The 18,728-nt window shown below is 40.0% G+C and overlaps 2 protein-coding genes across 2 annotated transcripts; one reads left to right on the top strand and one right to left on the bottom strand.

The window, feature by feature from the left end:
* Nucleotides 1–395: 395 nt before the first annotated feature.
* Nucleotides 396–4,327, bottom strand: LOC138212949 (serotriflin-like). Its single transcript, XM_069173689.1, has 8 exons — nt 4,241–4,327; nt 4,111–4,114; nt 3,903–4,003; nt 3,560–3,650; nt 2,513–2,655; nt 2,250–2,344; nt 1,666–1,748; nt 396–523 (listed from the first exon to the last, which is right to left on the bottom strand). The coding sequence occupies exons 1-8, from the start codon at nt 4,325–4,327 to the stop codon at nt 396–398; spliced, it is 732 nt and encodes a 243-aa protein (XP_069029790.1).
* A 2,332-nt stretch (nt 4,328–6,659) lies between these two features.
* Nucleotides 6,660–17,786, top strand: LOC138213001 (macoilin-1). The gene is made up of 11 exons (XM_069173791.1): nt 6,660–6,897; nt 8,627–8,768; nt 8,950–9,076; nt 9,247–9,370; nt 9,706–9,884; nt 10,654–11,137; nt 11,231–11,389; nt 12,160–12,330; nt 13,490–13,616; nt 14,367–14,541; nt 15,348–17,786. Exons 1-11 carry the CDS (start codon nt 6,821–6,823, stop codon nt 15,536–15,538), a joined length of 1,956 nt encoding a protein of 651 aa, XP_069029892.1. The 5' UTR covers nt 6,660–6,820; the 3' UTR covers nt 15,539–17,786.
* Nucleotides 17,787–18,728: the final 942 nt, after the last annotated feature.

The following is an 18,728-nucleotide window of genomic DNA, read 5'->3' as shown; positions in this document are numbered from 1 at the left end:
TTCAGTGCCTGCAGGTGTGGTCTCAAATTGTGGCTGTTTCTTGGCTCAGCTTTGGGAAGTATTTTATTACTCTTCCTCCCCACATTTGCCAAATCCATCCTGTCAGGTCTCTTCTCCTTCCGCTCTGAGTTCACACCTCACATGCAGTCAAAGTTCACCCGGCACTGCAGGCGGGGTTAAAGTCAGAGAGCCAAAATAAATTTCCTCTTTAATCTCCGCTTATTACTGAACAGATCAAACAGCCTCAAGTTTTACAAAACAGACTTGTTTACCTCCCAACAACACAAAGAGGGGACATCTTTTATGTTGTGGTTATAGGTGAGTAAGTTGAGGATGCACAACACAAACATGAGTTTTAGTGTGTCTTTATTTAAACACATGTTGACGTGTGGCATTTAGTTGATCTGATTGGTGCACTTGCAGGAGGCGGGACACCAGGAGGCCACGTCCTCGTGGCTGCAGCCCCACTGCTGCTTCAGCTCAGGACAATTACTGTACTTATCAGTGTAGGGACAGGGTTTGGCTAAGAGGCAAACAGAAAAGGACACATAAGCGACTAAAGGAAAATTACTGGGGAGGGGGACTGGATCTTATTCTTCATTTTATTAAAAAGCAGAGTCCTCGTCACATAATTTACATATTCTTCTGGATCCCTCTTCACCCCTCAAGACAGTATGTTTACACCATAAACTGCATGTTTAGAACAAATATACTCAAATGGTGAAATATAGCCGCTCTCTGACCTTGAGCTGCTAAATATTACAGACAGAAACATAATGTCCAGATACATGTCCTCCTACAAGCAGATTTATTATCTATTTGATGTAACTATCTGCTATAACAATAACAATAAATCTCATAAGGGATGACCTGGATAAAACATACAGTAATATCCATAATGCGTAATAGTAAAAGACATTCCCCTGCACTCCTCTAACAAGTCTACTCCCCTACATTTAAAAAAAAAGAAAAGTACATACCTCCTCTGCATTATAATTTTTGCACAATTTCCAAAATGAAAAAAAAACTAAACATATCTCCATAGAGCTTGCTTGAGATTTTATTTTTGTACTCTATGAATACTTCTCAAAGGTGTTCTGGGGCAGAAACGATCTCTTTGGCTCAGTGCAATCTCAGTTGGCAGGGCCAGAAAAAGCTTTCCTTACTTACTAGTTATGAAAACGAGCAAGAAAAAAACAGTAAGGAAGGCAGGAAGAAGATAGTAGGAAGATGAATTCTCTTCCAGCTATAAAAAAAAAATTTTAAATCTATTTATAGATCAGCAAGTTTCCAAAAGTAATTTGACTCATTAGTTTGTCTTGTTAAGACTTTTAGTTGTTTTTTTTTTCAAACTTTGTTGGCTTCACTCTATTGTTTGTTTGACTTGATTTGATGCCATTTGATATGAAATATATTCATTGCTTTGTTGGTATTAAGGTCCTGCCTGCTCACCTGTTGCATTTACTTTTTTGTTTAAAACAATGTAAATAATGTCTCATTTCAGAAGCTCAATTACTGTAGATGAAACGCTAATGAACTAATTTCACGTCGGCTCTGCTTGCAGTATGTTTACTGAATAATAAATGTGTATTCTGTAGAGGCCGACTCTAATCTATCACATACATTGACAACAGGTGCGGGAATACGATAGTATTTATCACTTACTGCACAGTTTGTTGTCGCAAGCGTTGGGGCAGTCAGCGCAGGCGGGTCCTGACTTGTAGGGGCGCTCGTACTGGTAGTTTCCGCTGTAATGTAGGCCAGACCATCAAATATTCAACATAACAGCAAAGATATCAGCCCAAACATGTCACGAATATCCTCCGTGATGGCAAAACATATCTGAATTACTATTTATTGACCATTCAATGAGGTGTAAAGACGTAATTTTCACATTTCTCCTCATTACATGGGTTACAGCGCTTTCATTGCATCCACTTTGTAATTCATCTCAATTGCAGGTCAATCGCAAAGTGCTTCTGATGATAATTTCAACACTATTTGTGTTAGAATAGCCCTCTGAGTAGCCCATCATGCTCTGAAATGTACAAATGATTATGACAGAAAATATCAGTAAAGCAAATGTGCATGAAAACTGGAAACCTTATTGCATATTCCTTATATTCTTTGGATGTATGTGTATGGTGGTCCATTTATCTTAAAGAACACATAAACAATCACATGCACTCATTTAAAGTGGGAAGAACTTAATTTCCATCCAAAAAAAGACGACATTATAAAATGCTTACGGTGGGCAGTAGTGGCAGACGTAGAAGTACTTGTAGCGAGAGTTGGGACAGTAGGCCACGGCACAGCCAAGCTGGTTAGATCTGTACCAAACAACCTGTGCAGGAGACAAAATACAAAATCATGAGGACATCATTGGATAGCTCTACAGTCAATACTCGCATTCAGTATTTGGTAATGAATCCTTTTTAATTATTTTTTTGTTGTTGTAAATACTGCAGACGGTGACTAATTTTCAAATTACAAACTGTGAATATAACTGCACCTGTGTGAAGTGTCCAACCACTCCTCCGTTGACGGATCCCACTCCATAGCGCCAGTCCTTCACCTCGTCGTACCAGGCCTGGATTGCATTGGTCCAGGAGTCCTTGTAGCTGGACATGTACAGATTCTCCCCACAGCCGCTGGCTGGAGGTGAAAAGGAGGAGAGTGAGAGATGCTCCAGTCTCTGTCAGGCTTCTTAAACTCCGAAATGAATGTGTCCTCAATTCATGATTACACATCAAAGGAAGTCCAGAGTCTCCACTGCACAGCATCCTTGTCAAATCCAGGAAATTTAGGTGAACCTTGTGACTCACTTCTGAGGACATATTTCTGCTTTAAGAGGGTCAAATCAGTGGAACTTCTATTTATAGCTCCTCTATATATCTCTTTTATTTATATCGCCAACAACTCAGATTGCATATAGTTTTTCGTTGGAAAGAGATTATTTCAGGTTGTGTCGCCTGACTTCAATTTGACGGATGATTCTCCCTGACTACAGAAAACTTTTTAAAACTTTTTTAAAGTCATACACATTATAATACTTATTCAGTCAGATCAACAAATCAACAATACAAAAAAATACCAGAAAACAAATGCACCAAATTGTTGAAAGTATAACATGAAATCACACAATAAACTGCTACAAAAAAATCATACAGTAAAAACGGCCAAGTAAAGTATTAATATTATTAATATTTCCCTAAGTTTTCCATCTACCAGAAACTGTAGATATATTACTTTAAAGAGCTGCCAACTCTACATCATTTCATTAGCCTGGACTCATGCAGAAGTTACTGTCACAGGATGATTTAAAATGATATTTCAGATGGTTTTACTCTCTTATTGCTCGAAAAGAATAAATTATGCGAAAAATATGGATTCCTGGCATAAAATAGTAAGTTAAAAGTCCATATCAGTCAAACATATTTAAAAAAAAAAAAAAAAAAAGAAGCTGCACATGCTTTCTGTGTGAATGTGGAAGGACAGCGTATCGCACTTTTTGTGAGCCATATTAAAAACAAAAAAAAGAGGTGTTATAGGAACTCACTGCTGATCTCTCTCTGGCTGTCGGGGCTGTGGTTCATGGAGCAGGTTCTGGCCCATCTCTGAGCGTTGGCTGCAGCCTCTCTGTTCCAGCTCTGTGGGGAGCAGAAGGCAGAAGGCAGAACGGCCAATAAATCAGCACACGATCACAGCATATACACCGATTGATATTCAGGTGCTGTGTGCATGTCTGGAAAATCATTTAATTTTTATGCTGCAAGCGCTAATCAGCTCGATCAACTGAAAAATCATGTTCAGAATAAAGTATTTTTATTGATGTCCGGTGAAGCACACTATGCTTTAGAAATTATTACATTATATTAAAGCCTTGTATAACAAAGTTTTACCATTTTTAGCATGTTGCTGGCTGTAGGCTGAACACCCCTCCTCAGGGCATTATGCTCGTCCACAATCTCCCTCTCCTCTGAGGAAGAGGTCAGGGTGGTCCCTAAATGAACACAATTAAAGCAAAACCACCACAAACAAACAGCTGAGTATGACTGAGCGAATGAATATACAGAATCTTAGTGAAGATTTCTGGGGGAAAACACTCACCCTCCTTCAGGTATGATTTTCAGAGATGAGAGAAGAAAATGATGGTTAATTTATTACACAATAAAGCTTAAAATGAACAGTTGTCTATAGATGTCTATATAATTCAGAGAAGACAATTAATTTATCTTACATCCAGGGGCTCCACATCTGCAAAGGTGCCAGGCACCTGAAGGGCAGCAACAAGGCCCAGGGCGCACAGAAGAGAAAAAGTGTACATGGTCTTGGTTGAATCCAGAACTGTCAACCTCTAAGAGCCACATGTGTGATTTATATACACAAGACTATGCACACTCATGATAACTAAACACACAAATTCAAGGGCATCCCAGTTTCCAGAAAACAAACAAACTGCAGATAATGTACCACCTGTGAAATGTCCTTGGTGATACATATGTATATATCTATGGGAAATTATGGATATGTGTTCACATGTAAATTTGTGATAAAGGGGCATACTGTACTTTCTCTTCCGCCTTCTTTGGCAACGTTATAAAGGGAAGGTGTTCAATATCAAAGAGAACGTTGTATATAAATCAAACCTTGATAACATCAAATATAAAATGACTGCAGCGCCGATGTCTGCCTCCGCCAACCAGTTAAGTTGCAGTTAACATCCATGTCTATTCAGACTCTCATCATATGTAGTGAAGACTTTGAAGGAATTTGGCCAATAAAGCTGAATCTGATAAAACACAAAGTTGTTGCAATGACGGTACAAAATGCTTAAAATATAAATGTTGCAGCAAAGAAGCTACAAATTCTAAATCGTGGATTCTTCACACACATATTCAACTCAACATCACAGAATATCTAAACAATCACGACAGATTCAAGATGGATACCCAAGATTCATGTCACCAATTCAGTATCCAACCAAAAGTGAAATGTGGTCATAATCTCCCCTTCTGTTTCTAAGGTTATGGCATCATGGTCACGAGAAAGGAATGGATGTGAGGAAGCAGTGTGAACACCAAAATCTAATCAGTGCATCCCTGCGTTAACATTTGTGCTAAATTTTTAAGAAATTCCCTCAAGGCAACTATGAGATATTACATTCACAAGAATGGGACAGATGTGAGGTCAGAGTAACCCCAACCTTTGACCTTTGACTCCCAAAATCTTTTCAGTTCATCCTTAATTGCAAGTGAACATTTGTGCCAAATTTGAAAAAAATTACCTCAAGGCGACCCAGAGATATTGCATTCACGAGAAAAAGACTGACAAATGGGATGGATATGAGGTTACAGTGTAATTGACCTTTGACCTAGAAAATTGAATTAGTTCATTCTTGAGTGAAAGTGAACAATTGTGACAAATTTGAAGAAGTTCCATAGATGGAGGTATGAGGCCAGATTAAAGCCAGAATAAGGCCATTTGCTGATTCAGATAACCTATAAATAAGAATAGTTACCACAGCAGAGAAGGTGGACGTTAGCAAACATCTGGCTTCCAGAAGCAGCCTCATTCTGTCATTGTAAACCACTGTGAGTCTGTGCAAGCTCCCTTTTTTGTAGCAATGCCACAAGTAGGGAGTGTACAGTGGGTACGAAATGCTTTAAAGAGAGAAATATTCACAGTCACTGTACACATACTAAATTCATGAACCAACTCATTTAATTGTGCATATAACTTGCGACGCTGTCTATGAGTAACCTGATCATCTGAAAGAACTGTGGTTGTACGAAGGTAAAACCAAAACAATGAGCTGAAAGAAACAACAAAGCTTTGTATACTGAGGCACTCTGGATAATTCTTTGTCGGTCTGTCACTTTTACATCACACACAGCACTGGTTAACAAAGTCCATCATCATATCATCAGATCAATCCCGGTGCAGAAAGACTTTTCAACCATCGTCTTTGAAATTCCTAATATAAGTGCGATATTTTTATACATCATGTGTGCATTATTATGTATTTCTTCTCAGTTGTTGCTTTTTAAACACGTTTTCACTCATTGCTTCCACTTCTGTGCTGCTGCATCAAGTGAATTTTCCATGTGGGGATTAACAAGAAAAAACTGTTGCTCACATATTTTCGCAGATTTCAAAATGTCTCTATCGTCTTTAGTATTTTTTTTTTTTAACAAGGATGTTAAAAAGTGGAGCCCCTCTATGTTGGTAGACTATTTGCTGGACAGTAAAGACAGATGTTCCTCAGGCCAAATGTAATCAAAAACCACAGGCTTACACTTAAATAGATTTGTGCACATTTTGTACACGTGTAACAACAACAACCTTATTAATGAATAAATAGGCTAATATACACCCTGCCACTTCAAAACTATAACTGATAGAAAATATCTAAAACCAGATTGAAATTCATCTTAAAAAGTACTGATGCATTGTTGATATGTGAATGTATTGATTAGTGCAGCTTTAAGTAAAGGATCTGAATATCTCCTCCAGCTCAGCTACACTTTATTGTTCCATGTCTTAGAGGACAGCTCGTTATTTGTCTATTACGTGTCTCCATCATGAACCCATCCTACAGTGTGTTGATCTGCTCCCCTCCTGCGATCAGCACTTGGAGGTACAAGCTCCACTGAGCATGCGCAGAGCCTCCGGTCGGCTGGATTTGTTCGCAGACATCATCACAGGTTGAAGCGAGCAGAGATCCGGTTTGTTTCGTTTATTTCTGCCCTCTCTGATCTCCTCCGCTGCCGCTGCGGTGTACAAACACAAACAGCACGGAGGGAGCAGAAGCCATAAGATGAAGAAACGTTATGTGGACGCGAGCAGGCTACGGAAAATGAAGAAGCTGAAAATCACGGAGAAGCTGTCTGAAAGGTAGCGAGCCGCAGCTTTTGTTGCGGAGCTCGTCTTTGTGTGAATTTCAGCCGTCGTCATCCTGCTCAGCTGTCTGCCTCCCATCCCACCTCTTCATCATCCTGCTCAGCTGTCTGCCTCCCATCCCACCTCTTCATCCATGTCTCACATTTTAAACCAGGCAGTCTGGAGCTTTAATGCGCCTCAGTGCGGCTGAATGGTCCGGCTGAGGAGGAGGAGGAGGAGGAGGAAGAGGAGGAGGAGGAGGAGCGGAGAGTTACTTGCAGCCTCATTGTTTACAGAAAGACAGAATATGCAAGTTGACGTCGGCCTGCTTTCCCTTCAGTCTCCTGAATCCTGCTTTCCCTTCAGTCTCCTGAATCCTGCTTTCCCTTCAGTCTCCTGAATCCTCTGCACTAACTGAGTGTGCTGTTAACACTGCTGTTCCTGGGAAATACGAGTACCTGTATTTTCCTGTTTGGCAAAACGAAAGCAGCTCATTTGGCACCTTTTGGACGCGTCCAGACAAGAACAGATACCTACAGAAGAAAGAAACCACTTGTTTTAATTGTGCATCTTCATGTTGGCAAGACAAGCCTTGAAAGCGTTGTTATTTCCACGGGAGATATAATCACCGATGTGTGGTTGTTTTAGAAAAGGAAAAATGTCACACGTACAATTCCTGCTTTTTGTTTGCTCTTTCATGCTCTTTTTTTGTGCAGTAATTTGCACGCTTGACTGCTTTGATAGAAATACCTGTAGAAGATGCATTAAAATACCTCCTACAAGGCAGATTTGAACTTGTATAAAGAATTTAGATGCTGTGGGGAACCTTTTACCTCTCTCTTCCTACGATTAAAAATGAAATACTCCTTTCTTAAAAATGTGACTAAACAAGCATATTCTGCAGTTCTATTTCAATTATTTGTGGAATAAATTAAAATGATCTCTTCAGCAACACTATGAGGCAAATTTGAATCTAAATGAGGATTACAAGATGCTGTGATGTTACTCTTTTGTCCTCTTTAGGGTCAAATATGGTCCTTTATTGTTGCTGAATAATTGATATACAATAAAATAAAATTGAGTGTGATAAAAGACTCTCAGAAACATTATAAGGCTAAGTTGAGCTCAAAGGAGGAATTTAAGTGTTGTTAAGATCCCTCTGTCCCTCTTGTCGTTCCAGATGAAATATTTTCATTTGTATTATATTTTTAGTGGAATAACTTAGAATATTCTTAGAATACAAATCTGTGAGCTGAATTGAAATAAATTCTTTACTAGTAAAATGAAAAGGCCGATTTGAACTTGCAGTAGGATGCTGCGGTGCTCCCTCTCTCCTCCAGATGAAATATTGCCATGGTTACCAAACAAAGAAGGGGTGCTGTGATAGCAGCCTATGGATGAGCAGAACAAAGGAGGAAACCACAGCTCCTGTTTGTCTTGTGGTCGCCAATAATATGAACGGGAGAACAGTCATTGTTCTTTCGTGCCTCTGCTTTATAGGATCGACTGTTTTTAAGATGCAGCTGCTCAATTATAGGTTTAGCACTGCATTTGATGTACAATCCTCCGAGTGCCTCACGCCTCGACTGGGCACTTAGCTGCATCTGAAATGCTTGTATTTACCAGAATGCACACATTTCTTTCAAGTCCAAAGTCAATACGTCCATGTGACCATATTTGATGTATAATAGCAATGAAAGCTTTTTTTTTTTTTTTTTTTTTTTACTGTTTCATCTTTTTGCAGTGCGTACACCTTCCTGAAGTTCATGGTGATGTGGACGCTGGTGCTGCTGGCAGATTTCATTCTTGAATTCAGACTGGAGTACCTTTGGCCGTGCTGGCTCTTCTTTGGGAGTGTGTACACCACTTTCCACTGCCACGGGCTGGTGAGGACTCCTGCTGTGTGATTTCAGATTCAGTGCTGAGGCCCTGATGATAGTAATCCAGCCAGGGCTGCGTGGTAGACTGCTGACATTTAAACACACAGACAACATGGCTTTTGTTGCATTTTAGCCAAACGAATTTAATGCATTTTACTGAAATCTCTTTGTGTCTCTTTGTTTTCAGGTTATTTGTGTTGTTTTTGTTTGTGCTGCCTTCACCCTGGACATCTTTTGTTTAATTTTTGTTCCTTTGCACTGGCTGTTCTTTGTGGCCAGCACCTATGTATTATTCAATTATATATGGCACACAGGTGAGTATGTGGATTATTAATTTGTTCTGTATCTTTTAGCACATAATATGGCAAAATCTCATGATAATTAATCTTAGTTTGTAATGGATATACTGCTTTTTTAGTGAGCTACACAAACTTGGAATAAAGTGTGACAGTATTCTGTCTGATTGTTTTGTCTTCCTCCTCAGAGAAGGGCATCTGTATATCGACGGTGTCCCTGTGGATTCTGCTTGTGTACACAGAGGCTTCGCTTCGACTCAAAGACCTTAAAACCTCTCACGCCAACCTGTCTCATCTTTTTGCTGCACACTGGTATGTCGATACAAGCGTGACTTTAGCAGAATTTCATGTATTTGTTTTTATTGAGAATTATTTCAGCAAAATTGACTGCATATATTACCTTATTGTATTATTCCTAGACTTTGTGTACACCATTGAATAGATTTATGGATTCCTGTATTTACACCCACTGCCTTATGACTCAGTTAAGTGTGAAGGGCTGGCTGTAAAAATACACATACATTTATCTTTAGAGTAATAATTAATGTTAGTTTTCAGTGATAAACCGAGCTGTGTTTATATTTTAGTTCCAGGGAAGCTACATTAAATTCTAATTGCTTTGTTTTCCCTCTTCATACTTCTTTCAGTATTGGATATCCTGTAGTTTATCTGGGGTTTGATGCCACCTGCTACTTCACCAACATCTTTAAGCTGCGCATACAGAAGGCCGTGCAGAGTGAGAACGACTTCCACATGCACCTCCTTCAGCACTCGCTCCCTCCAGGCCTGCAGGTTTACTCCAAGACTGGCGCAGATGGCAGCAGCAGTAAGTCTCTGCACCTGCACCATCCATTCATTTACACTTCCACCATCCACCATCCTACAATCTGCAGGATTTTTCTATTCTTATTTGGTTTTTATCATTCTTGTTTCTGTGCTGATTTCTGAGATCATTGATTTCGAGTTTCTGGAGGTGATGCTTCAGTGTTTGGTTGATCCCCACCCATGGCAAACATGAGGTTGGTTGGAACAACCTTTTTTTAAAAAAAAAATTCAATAGCTTTTATGAACTGGGTGTTGGTAGAACTTATAGTTTGGTATCTCAAAACCATTCAAAAACAAGATATAAATGTATTTCTATTATTAGAATATTGCTCTTACTTGAATGCACACTGCCATCCTTAATGAGGATTCCTCCTCTGATATTGCTATATTACGTTGGCAAGACACTGAATCCAAAGTTGCTTCTGATGGCAGACAGGCATCGTACAAATATTTTCACAGGCTGAGGATTCCTTGTCGTGATGAGTAAACTGACCTTCATGTGTAAAATCAGTGGAGTGTCCGTTTAACACCAGAGAGAGTAAGTTTCAGGGAGGAGTGCAGGCGAGTCGGTCCTGTTTAGGTTACAGAGAAATCTGTGTCCAAATTCAGAATATATAAATGCAACAGACTGAAGTTTCTTTACTTTTGTTCAAAACAAAGAGTACAAACTGTAAATGTTTTTTTACCCTAACGTAGATGTTTCCATGCCCATCTTCAGAGTTGAGTGATGATATTGACCTTTTTTTTTGTCTTTCTGCCTGTTTTTGCAGCCTCAAAATGGAAGATTAAGCCTGAGTTAAGTCAATACCAATGTCAGAACGGCGCTGTGGTGGCACATGACGAGGCACACACTGTGGACTGCCTCCAGATCCGCAGTGAGGACAGAGCCACAGACAAGGGGTCACATGAGGGGAGGTCAACTGAATCGAACCGGCGGCCATCATCGTCATCATCGTCGTCGTCCAAACCCGGTGTGGGCGAGTCCAAAGATCTGCCTCACGGCGGGGCAGGAGGACCAGAATCATCTGCAGCCCCAGAAAATCTACCTCAAGAGGAGCACGGAGGCAAAGCCACACGGCCGGCCAAGAGCTCCTCACCAAAAGCCCGAAGAGGCAGCACAAACACTCCGTCACCACCTGCAGGGAGGACTGAGAAGAAGCAGAGATCGAGCTCAAAAACAATCAGCCCCAACAGGGATGCAGCAGACAAGAGTGCTGCAGCAGCTCAGAACTACCACGCCGAGCAGATAAGCAAGTCAGTCGCTGTTAATGTCAGCTCAGCCGGGCTCGAACCTGAAGCACGGGACGGTTACATTCAGCGCTAAATGTTTCTGTCTTTATCTTTCAGGCTGGAGCAGGAGATGAGGAGGCTGAAGGGCGAGCTGCAGACGAGCAGGCAGAGCGAACAGGAGCTGCGAAGTCACATCTGCAACCTGACCAACAGCGAGAGGAGCCTGAGACCAGAGGTGTCGCTGCTCAGACAGTCCAACATGCTGCTGCAGAGCAAGTGAGCGATCCACCAAACCGGCTGGGGAGAGCTCGTCTCCGGCTCCTTCAGTGGGATATTTCACACTCCACATCAGTCTATAAATAACAGCTGGGGATGAATGCATGCGAACAGCATTTTGGGTAGACAGCTACTGGACAGATTTTTTTAATCCTCTTTAAGAGCAGAACAACAAAGAATGCCACACAAAGACATGTTTTATATGTGATATATACATGTCACAACTCTGTCTTTGAAGCTTCGCACTGCCACTTGTAGATATATTCATATCGTTTTTTCTTTACGCGTGTCTTATACTCTGTTTTTACAACAGTGAAAATGCTCCTCCGCTCCCACATTTCATTGAAAAGGTGACTCCACAGTTTCATCTGCAAAAACAAATCAGCACTCTGAACACATTTAAAACTGAAGAAAGGCACATGGTTACTGAGATCATCCAGTCACAGAGGTGCTCTCACACATTTACCACATCAAAGCCACATCCAAAAGCCAGAGGCTTTAAATTGCTTTTGAGATGAGCACGTTATGCAGTTTTTATCAGCACCAGCAGCTTTGATAAGACTTGCTCCAGTTTTTAAAGCAAGGTGCTCTCCAGTGACTAAGCAACTACAGAGATGATGAGAAACACTTTTAACATTTCATGTCTGTTTTTGAAGTTCGGTGACGGCGCTAATCTCTAAAGAGTCTTATTTGCATGTGGCACTTATTTATTTATGGTCCTTTTTTTTTTTTGACATTATCTAAACTGAGTTTAATGTCCTTCCCATCAGGATTCTGTGTTTGACTAAAACCAAGCAGAGGGACAAGCAGACCAGTGCGATGCTGGAAAAGAAGACCAGAGTAGAGGCAGAGGCCAGACTCTCTGCTGAGAAACAGTTGGCTGAGCTTCAGGCTCAGAAACTGGAGGAGGCAGCGAGCACAGCCAGGACTCTAACAAGCAGGTAAATCACAACTGCCAGAACTTTAAGTTTCCTGAAGGTGTTTGCTGCCTTAAAACTAAACCTGTGTATTCATTTGAATCCAGAGTAGAATTAAATGCTGCTGTGAGTGTTTTAGTCGAACATTTGAAGAAATAGGTTGAATTTGGCTTATTCGTTTCCTTGCTGAGAGTTAGATGAGATCCATACTGGACCAATTACAATTATTACATAATCGCCTGATTGCGATTATGTGAACCAATTGCAAACATTTTGCATAATCGTTGCACTCATTTCCATTTATCTGTATAAAAACAGCTGAATGGAACTATCGGAAATGTCATATTTCTGTCACTATTTCCACGTCGTTTTCCAACATTTGAGGTTCGACTGTCACTCTTTTGATGACATCATCTCATTTTGCCCTCCTTTTGCTGTAGTTTAATGACACGAGAGGAGAATTAGCACCACCAGGTGTTTATCTCCTTGTATTTTTGACCAACTGTATTTCAATGAGCATCTATTGACTTGAACATCAATGATGCAGTTGCAAAGCCAAACACTGCAGCACTGCTGTGGTAAGATTTTGGTTTTACATTCAATTAAAAAGGAGAACCCGACAACTTGGAGGAGGTTCCTGCTCACTCTGTATTTCATTCCTTTTAGGTGTTTCTTAGAAGTCACTGTACCTACTCCAGAAATAATCCAGCACAAACACCCCCCCCCCCTCTCAAAACCACAAACTGTAGTGTTTTTTGTACAAATTAAAAACATGAAATATACCTTGTTGAAATGTGAGCCTTATAGGTCCTGTTGGGGGATTTTCTTACCTTTGGACAGAGCTAGGCTAACTGTTTCCTCCAGTGTGCTGAAGCAAAGCGTCTTTTTCTTGCTACACATTGACCACACAGATACGACCGCGTTGTTGATCATCTCGTCTAATTCTCTGCAACAAAGAAAATAAGCAACATATCAAACTATTGCTTTAATGCACACTTCACATTTTTGCCGACTGTTAACAATATTTACTTTCTTTTTTATAACTGCTGTCATTGTGTGTATTTAATTTTTTTTAAAGTATATTAGTGTGAACAAAATGCAAATGAAATGTCATGTTTCTTTTTGTGTAAACTGGTCTTCATCTCCAAATGAAACCACTTATTTTCTCCGTCTCCTACACCAGGCAGGAACACTGTGAAACCCAAATGTTAAGGAAAAGAGTTAAAGATCTAGAGACAGAGTACAAACAACTACAGCTGGAGTGTCAAGTGAAAGAGAGTCGTGTGGTAGATCTAGAGAGTGATGTTGAGGTATCTTTTTACTCTATTTGGGAATGAACTTGTGAGTTTCAGTGTCTGTGAGTCTCGAGTGGGTCCAGTATTTGGTTGTTTGAAGTAATTTTGAGTTGTTGTTTCTGATTATTTTATGTGTGTAATTATTTTTCTTGTCAGAACACTGAATGGTTTTCATTGGGAACATTTAGTATTTTTTGTAATCTTGTTTTATTTTGGCCTGCAGTCAACATGTTGCACTTTGTCATCACATCAGTATGCAGTATTATTGTATGGTTGTTTGTGTCTGGCATCAGGTGTGTACGTTGTTGATCTGTGTGGTATTTGATCTCATGTTAGTGACATACTCTCCATGACGCATGCTGAAACAGAAGCCAGGTCTTTCATGAAAGCATTGCACTACTTTCTGTCGGTCGTTGGGTGCAGGCCACCAATCACAAACAAAAGCGAGAAAACGATCAAAGTTAATGTCAACACAGAAAGAATCATCTTTCAGAATATTTAACTTTTAATGTGCAGCTTTCATGTTTTTTGAATGGCTGTCCAACTCATCATCAGTGTGTGATTCTCCGTGGTGCATTCGTTTCCTAAGTGAATCACTCAAAACTTTGTGTCAAAAGAAACCAAAGCACTGACTGAAATTTTAAAACGGATACTTGGGAAACCAAAGCACCGACTCCCTCAGGTGGTCACCACAGGAGGTGGGACTGGCCTTTTGATGCTTTGCACTTGTTCTCACTGCTGATGTGTTTTGTTTTTGGGGCTCAGGCTTTGGGAAAGTACCGCTGTGTGGAGAAAGAGACGGACATGCTGCTGTCCACTCTGTCAGCCATGCAGGAGAAGGCTCAACATCTGGAGTACAACCTGAGCGCAGAGACTCGCATCAAACTGGACCTGTTCTCCGCACTGGGAGACGCCCGCAGACAGCTGGAAATCGCTCAAGGTCCACACTCGTCTGAAATGATTTCATTTACTGTTTTGTCTGTATGTATCCTTTAAGTGCCTGCAGTGTGTGACTATTGGAGTTATCTGCTTCTGCTTACTTCATGTCATTAGTCGTGTTTGTGTGGAAAACAGGATCTCTAAAAAAAACTGGCATCAGATCATAAATCTCTGTTGAGGAAAAGTAGACCACGAACAAGGGAACAAGTGATGAGGTTTTTCTGAAGGAATTTGGACCCAACAGCACCACTGTGTGGTCATCCAGCAGCTTATATTTTTCCTCCACTCCTTAACAAAGGCATTGCTCGAAGACATGTTTTTGGACCAGTCATGCAAGTTTATTTTAGACTTCACCCAGCATTGTGCATGATGTAACTGGAGGACATCTGCATGTGTTTTTTTAATGTCCCGTTTTTCTGCTCCTGGTTGATAGAGACTCTTAAAGTGTGGCCTGTTTCACACAAACTGCCATTAATGCAGTTACATCCAAATGGAGATGATGTGTGTGTGTGTGTGTGTATATATATATATATATATATATATATATATATATATATATCAACTCTGATACATCAAATCTTTGATAGAAAAACTCATATTATTCCCAGACAGGTTTCAAGTATTTTACAAAAATCCAGTTAGCATCGTGTCTGTGTTTTGCTGAAAATGATGTTTTGATAAATATGAGATCTAGAACACGATGCCGCCTTGATAAATTTGTTGTAGTGCAGAAGTTGATCAATCTTAGCGATTGTGTCTTCATCCAGTATCCTCATCCTCACATCCACCTTTGTGTGTGTCTGACAGATAAAGTGATGAAGCAGAACAGGGAGATAAGTGAGATGAAGCAGAAGATCGCGGAGGTGATGGCGGTCAGCCCCGGCGTGTCCTACATGGCTCCTCGGCCACAGGTGCCTCAGTATCTCACCAAGCTAATCAACTCCGAGCGCTACATGCTGAATCCACGGGCGCTGATGTACCAGTGTCTGAAGAAGTAAAGGATGACGCTGATCTTTGACGCATCGTCAGACCTCCTCGTCAGACCTGGCGGTGTTTATTCCAGAGCTAAACACGGTGAAGTCATCTACTTCCAGCCACAAGTGGAACCAGAACGATCCTCCACAAGTCGAATGCCTTTCGCTGCACTGTTGGTGCTAACTTGATATTATTCTGTATATTTCCTGTTCCCTTCCACATCAAGGGTCAAAGACTTTCACTCCAAAATGAGGTATCTAATATGCAGAGCTGCTCAAGGCACACATTTTCATGTAAATGCATACCTGTCATCATTGGATGCAAAGTCAAGGAGTCAACATCATTGCTAATTCAGACCCTGTAGATTTATATCCGAGTGAAGATCTGGTGCTGGACGTGGACGTTTCCACTCGAGTGACAGCAAAGGAATTAAATACAGAGCGAGCGGGAAGCACATGACAAGAAAAAGCTGGGCCCTGTGGGGAAAAAGAAACGTCAGATCAGCAAACATGTTCAGATTTTCACTAAAAGATACATACAGCTGCCATCTGGTGCCGCCAACAAGTTCCTGCTGCAGCTGCGAGATATGTGACGACCGCTCTTGTACAGTGTAATTCCAGCCATGGAAGTCAAACCAACCGTTCAGTTTGAAGTGTTGCACGTCGGGAATCTAATCACCTCGGTTTAAATTATCACAGAATTATCTTGATCTGACTAAACAATTCAAAATAACACAGTTGTTAATTCCTTTGTGTCAAATTATTTTCCATGTTTATTTAAGCCTTTTTCACAACAGACATTTCGATTTGTCGACGTAGGAAAAGCACAAGTGTTATTGCTCTCGTTTTAACAATAGCTGCCTTCTTTTCAAGTGTCCCGGAGATCTGTGATCATGAGACAGCACACTCAATACCAACCATGTAACCAGAGTAGCTCAAAGGTAATAAGCCTTCATTCAGTTTTTTGTTGACACTTGTGCTTTTCTTCTGTGAAAAAAGGGTAAATTAGAAAATACATGTTGGAAAGTCATTTCGATTTTGAGCTGCGCCACATTTTTGCAAAACATGTTTAGACTTTAAAAAATTGTGAACTGTGTCTCAATATGATTATAGAGAGATGAAAAATGATTTTATTGAACTATCTCCAAGCCCTAGTTAGTTGTGTTAATGGATTTTGATTGAATTTTAATACATCTTTATTGGATAAATTACAAATATGAGGTCCAAACAATATTCTATATGCATTTCTCTCAAAGAATAAATGTACCTATTAAACATATTCTACAATTTTAAGGTACGTGTGCAACAAGATGTTCTTGTGTGTGCCTGTAAATAGAGAAATAAGACTATTTGAGTTGTGCTGAAATTCAGACGAAAGTCGTGTGTTCATCAAATTAACATTTTAAAGATCTAGAATTCAGTGTTTTGAAATGAGACCCTTCAGAGTTGGAATATTTCTATGTAACAGGCGTCGTCTCTGTAGGAAGCTTCCTGGCTGCAGTCAGGGAGACTCTTGAGAACAATTAAGTGATGTTTTATTGTCTTGAGTGCCCTGATGAAGCTGTTGTTAGAGGATCTCAGCCGGAGCTCCGTTCCAGCTGACGGCTAACAGCCGCATCTTAACGTTGGGCAGCTCGTTGTGGCAAACTTCTGGAGACCGTGGAGAAAAGTGAACCGACTGGTCGCTGCCAGAATTTGAACCGTGAGTTCGAGTGGAGTTGTGAATAACAAGGAATGGTGTTGACCAAACATGGCTCATGAATTTAATTACCGTGCCTATATACATTACTTTCAAACTGGGAAGTAAAAACACAATTTTAAAGTGAAAGAGTAATGTGTTTGACTTGAAGTGCTATGTACTGGTTTTGTAGTTTCTGTTTCATTTTTTTTACTCACACTGTACAGAATTGAAAATACCCACGCAGCTGAAAAACACTCATGAACTGGATGTCGCCATTTTGGTAGCTTTTTATTTAGAGTGTGTTTCTAGGGTGTTTTGTATCAAAAATATTTTTTAGTCTTGCTGTACTTCTATTATACTGCTGTAATTTTGTACGGCAACGTGTTTGTCAGCATGAAATGTGTTTTATTCAACTGTTATTTCAGCACACATTGTGACTTTATGTACATGAATATACTTGTACAAGGGCTACTGTTTCTTAACATTTTGAACAAATAATTGTTAATTCAAACCGTGATGCTCTGAGGTCAGAGATCACACTCCTGATACACCAGGATGGGGTTTTGTATAAATAATTTAAACTATTGAATTTTGTCTCAATTTGTGTGTCTGTGTGTAAATTATTTCACTTAAGAGATATTTACAATTTTATTTTCTGATGTTTAAGCTAAAACTACAAAAAAAAAAAAAGGGATTTTTTTTTTTTTTTTTTTTTTTTTTTAAGTTTCAGCTTTTGTACTTTTTGGCTCATATTCCCAGAACAGTTTGACAAAAGAGATGTTCCCTGCTCATCATTTAAAAACATTTCAACTGAAACTGTACAAAAGGAAACATTTCCAATAGTGGAAGCTACTTTTCCTCCTTTCCTGATTTGTACAATCATACTGAGCCAGAAACCCAGTTACTTTGCACCTGAGGGTTTTTTCTTTTATAGACATTTATACTAGTTATTTTAGAAAATTATGAAATGAACGTTTGACATGAGTTTTGACCATTTAAGATGGTAAAAATTTCAATAACTAGAAACTGAATCTCACATATAGAACAGTATAATTTATGCACACGTGATAACCTACTCCGTAGCATTGCTCTGTTCATGCAGTACATCCAAATACAGCTGACTGTATATAACTAAAGATAAGTGGGCCAAGGATAGAACCGTGCGGAACTCCTTTTTTTTCTCGAAAGGCTTTCACACAGAAAAGAGCACTTTCATCTCATGTTATTAACGCTAATTCGACCGCCTGCTAAAATACAGACAGTACAGACAGTAGCTGTGGTACTATGACCGTGTCTGTACAGGTGTGTGCTTCAGTTTCTGATTGAGCTCACAACTCATCAGGAACTTCATTTTTCTGTGACGTTTCCCTCCTTCTCTCTCTTAATGCCTGTACATTTTTTCTTCATTTAGCCTCGGCCCTATTTTGCGCCACCTGGTAAGATAAGCGTCAGATCACAGACGCTCTATTCTATCCAAATTTGGATTCAGAAGCAAGTGAGCTGCCTCCAAATTTATCTGAACACAGGTCAAGA

The sequence above is a fragment of the Embiotoca jacksoni genome, unplaced genomic scaffold, assembly GCF_022577435.1.
Source record: "Embiotoca jacksoni isolate LCO1_2020_lvr unplaced genomic scaffold, fEmbJac1.0.p SCAF_101, whole genome shotgun sequence".
Lineage (NCBI taxonomy): Eukaryota > Metazoa > Chordata > Actinopteri > Embiotocidae > Embiotoca > Embiotoca jacksoni.
Note: the sequence above shows the minus strand (reverse complement) of the source record. Positions and strands in the feature narration are given on the sequence as shown.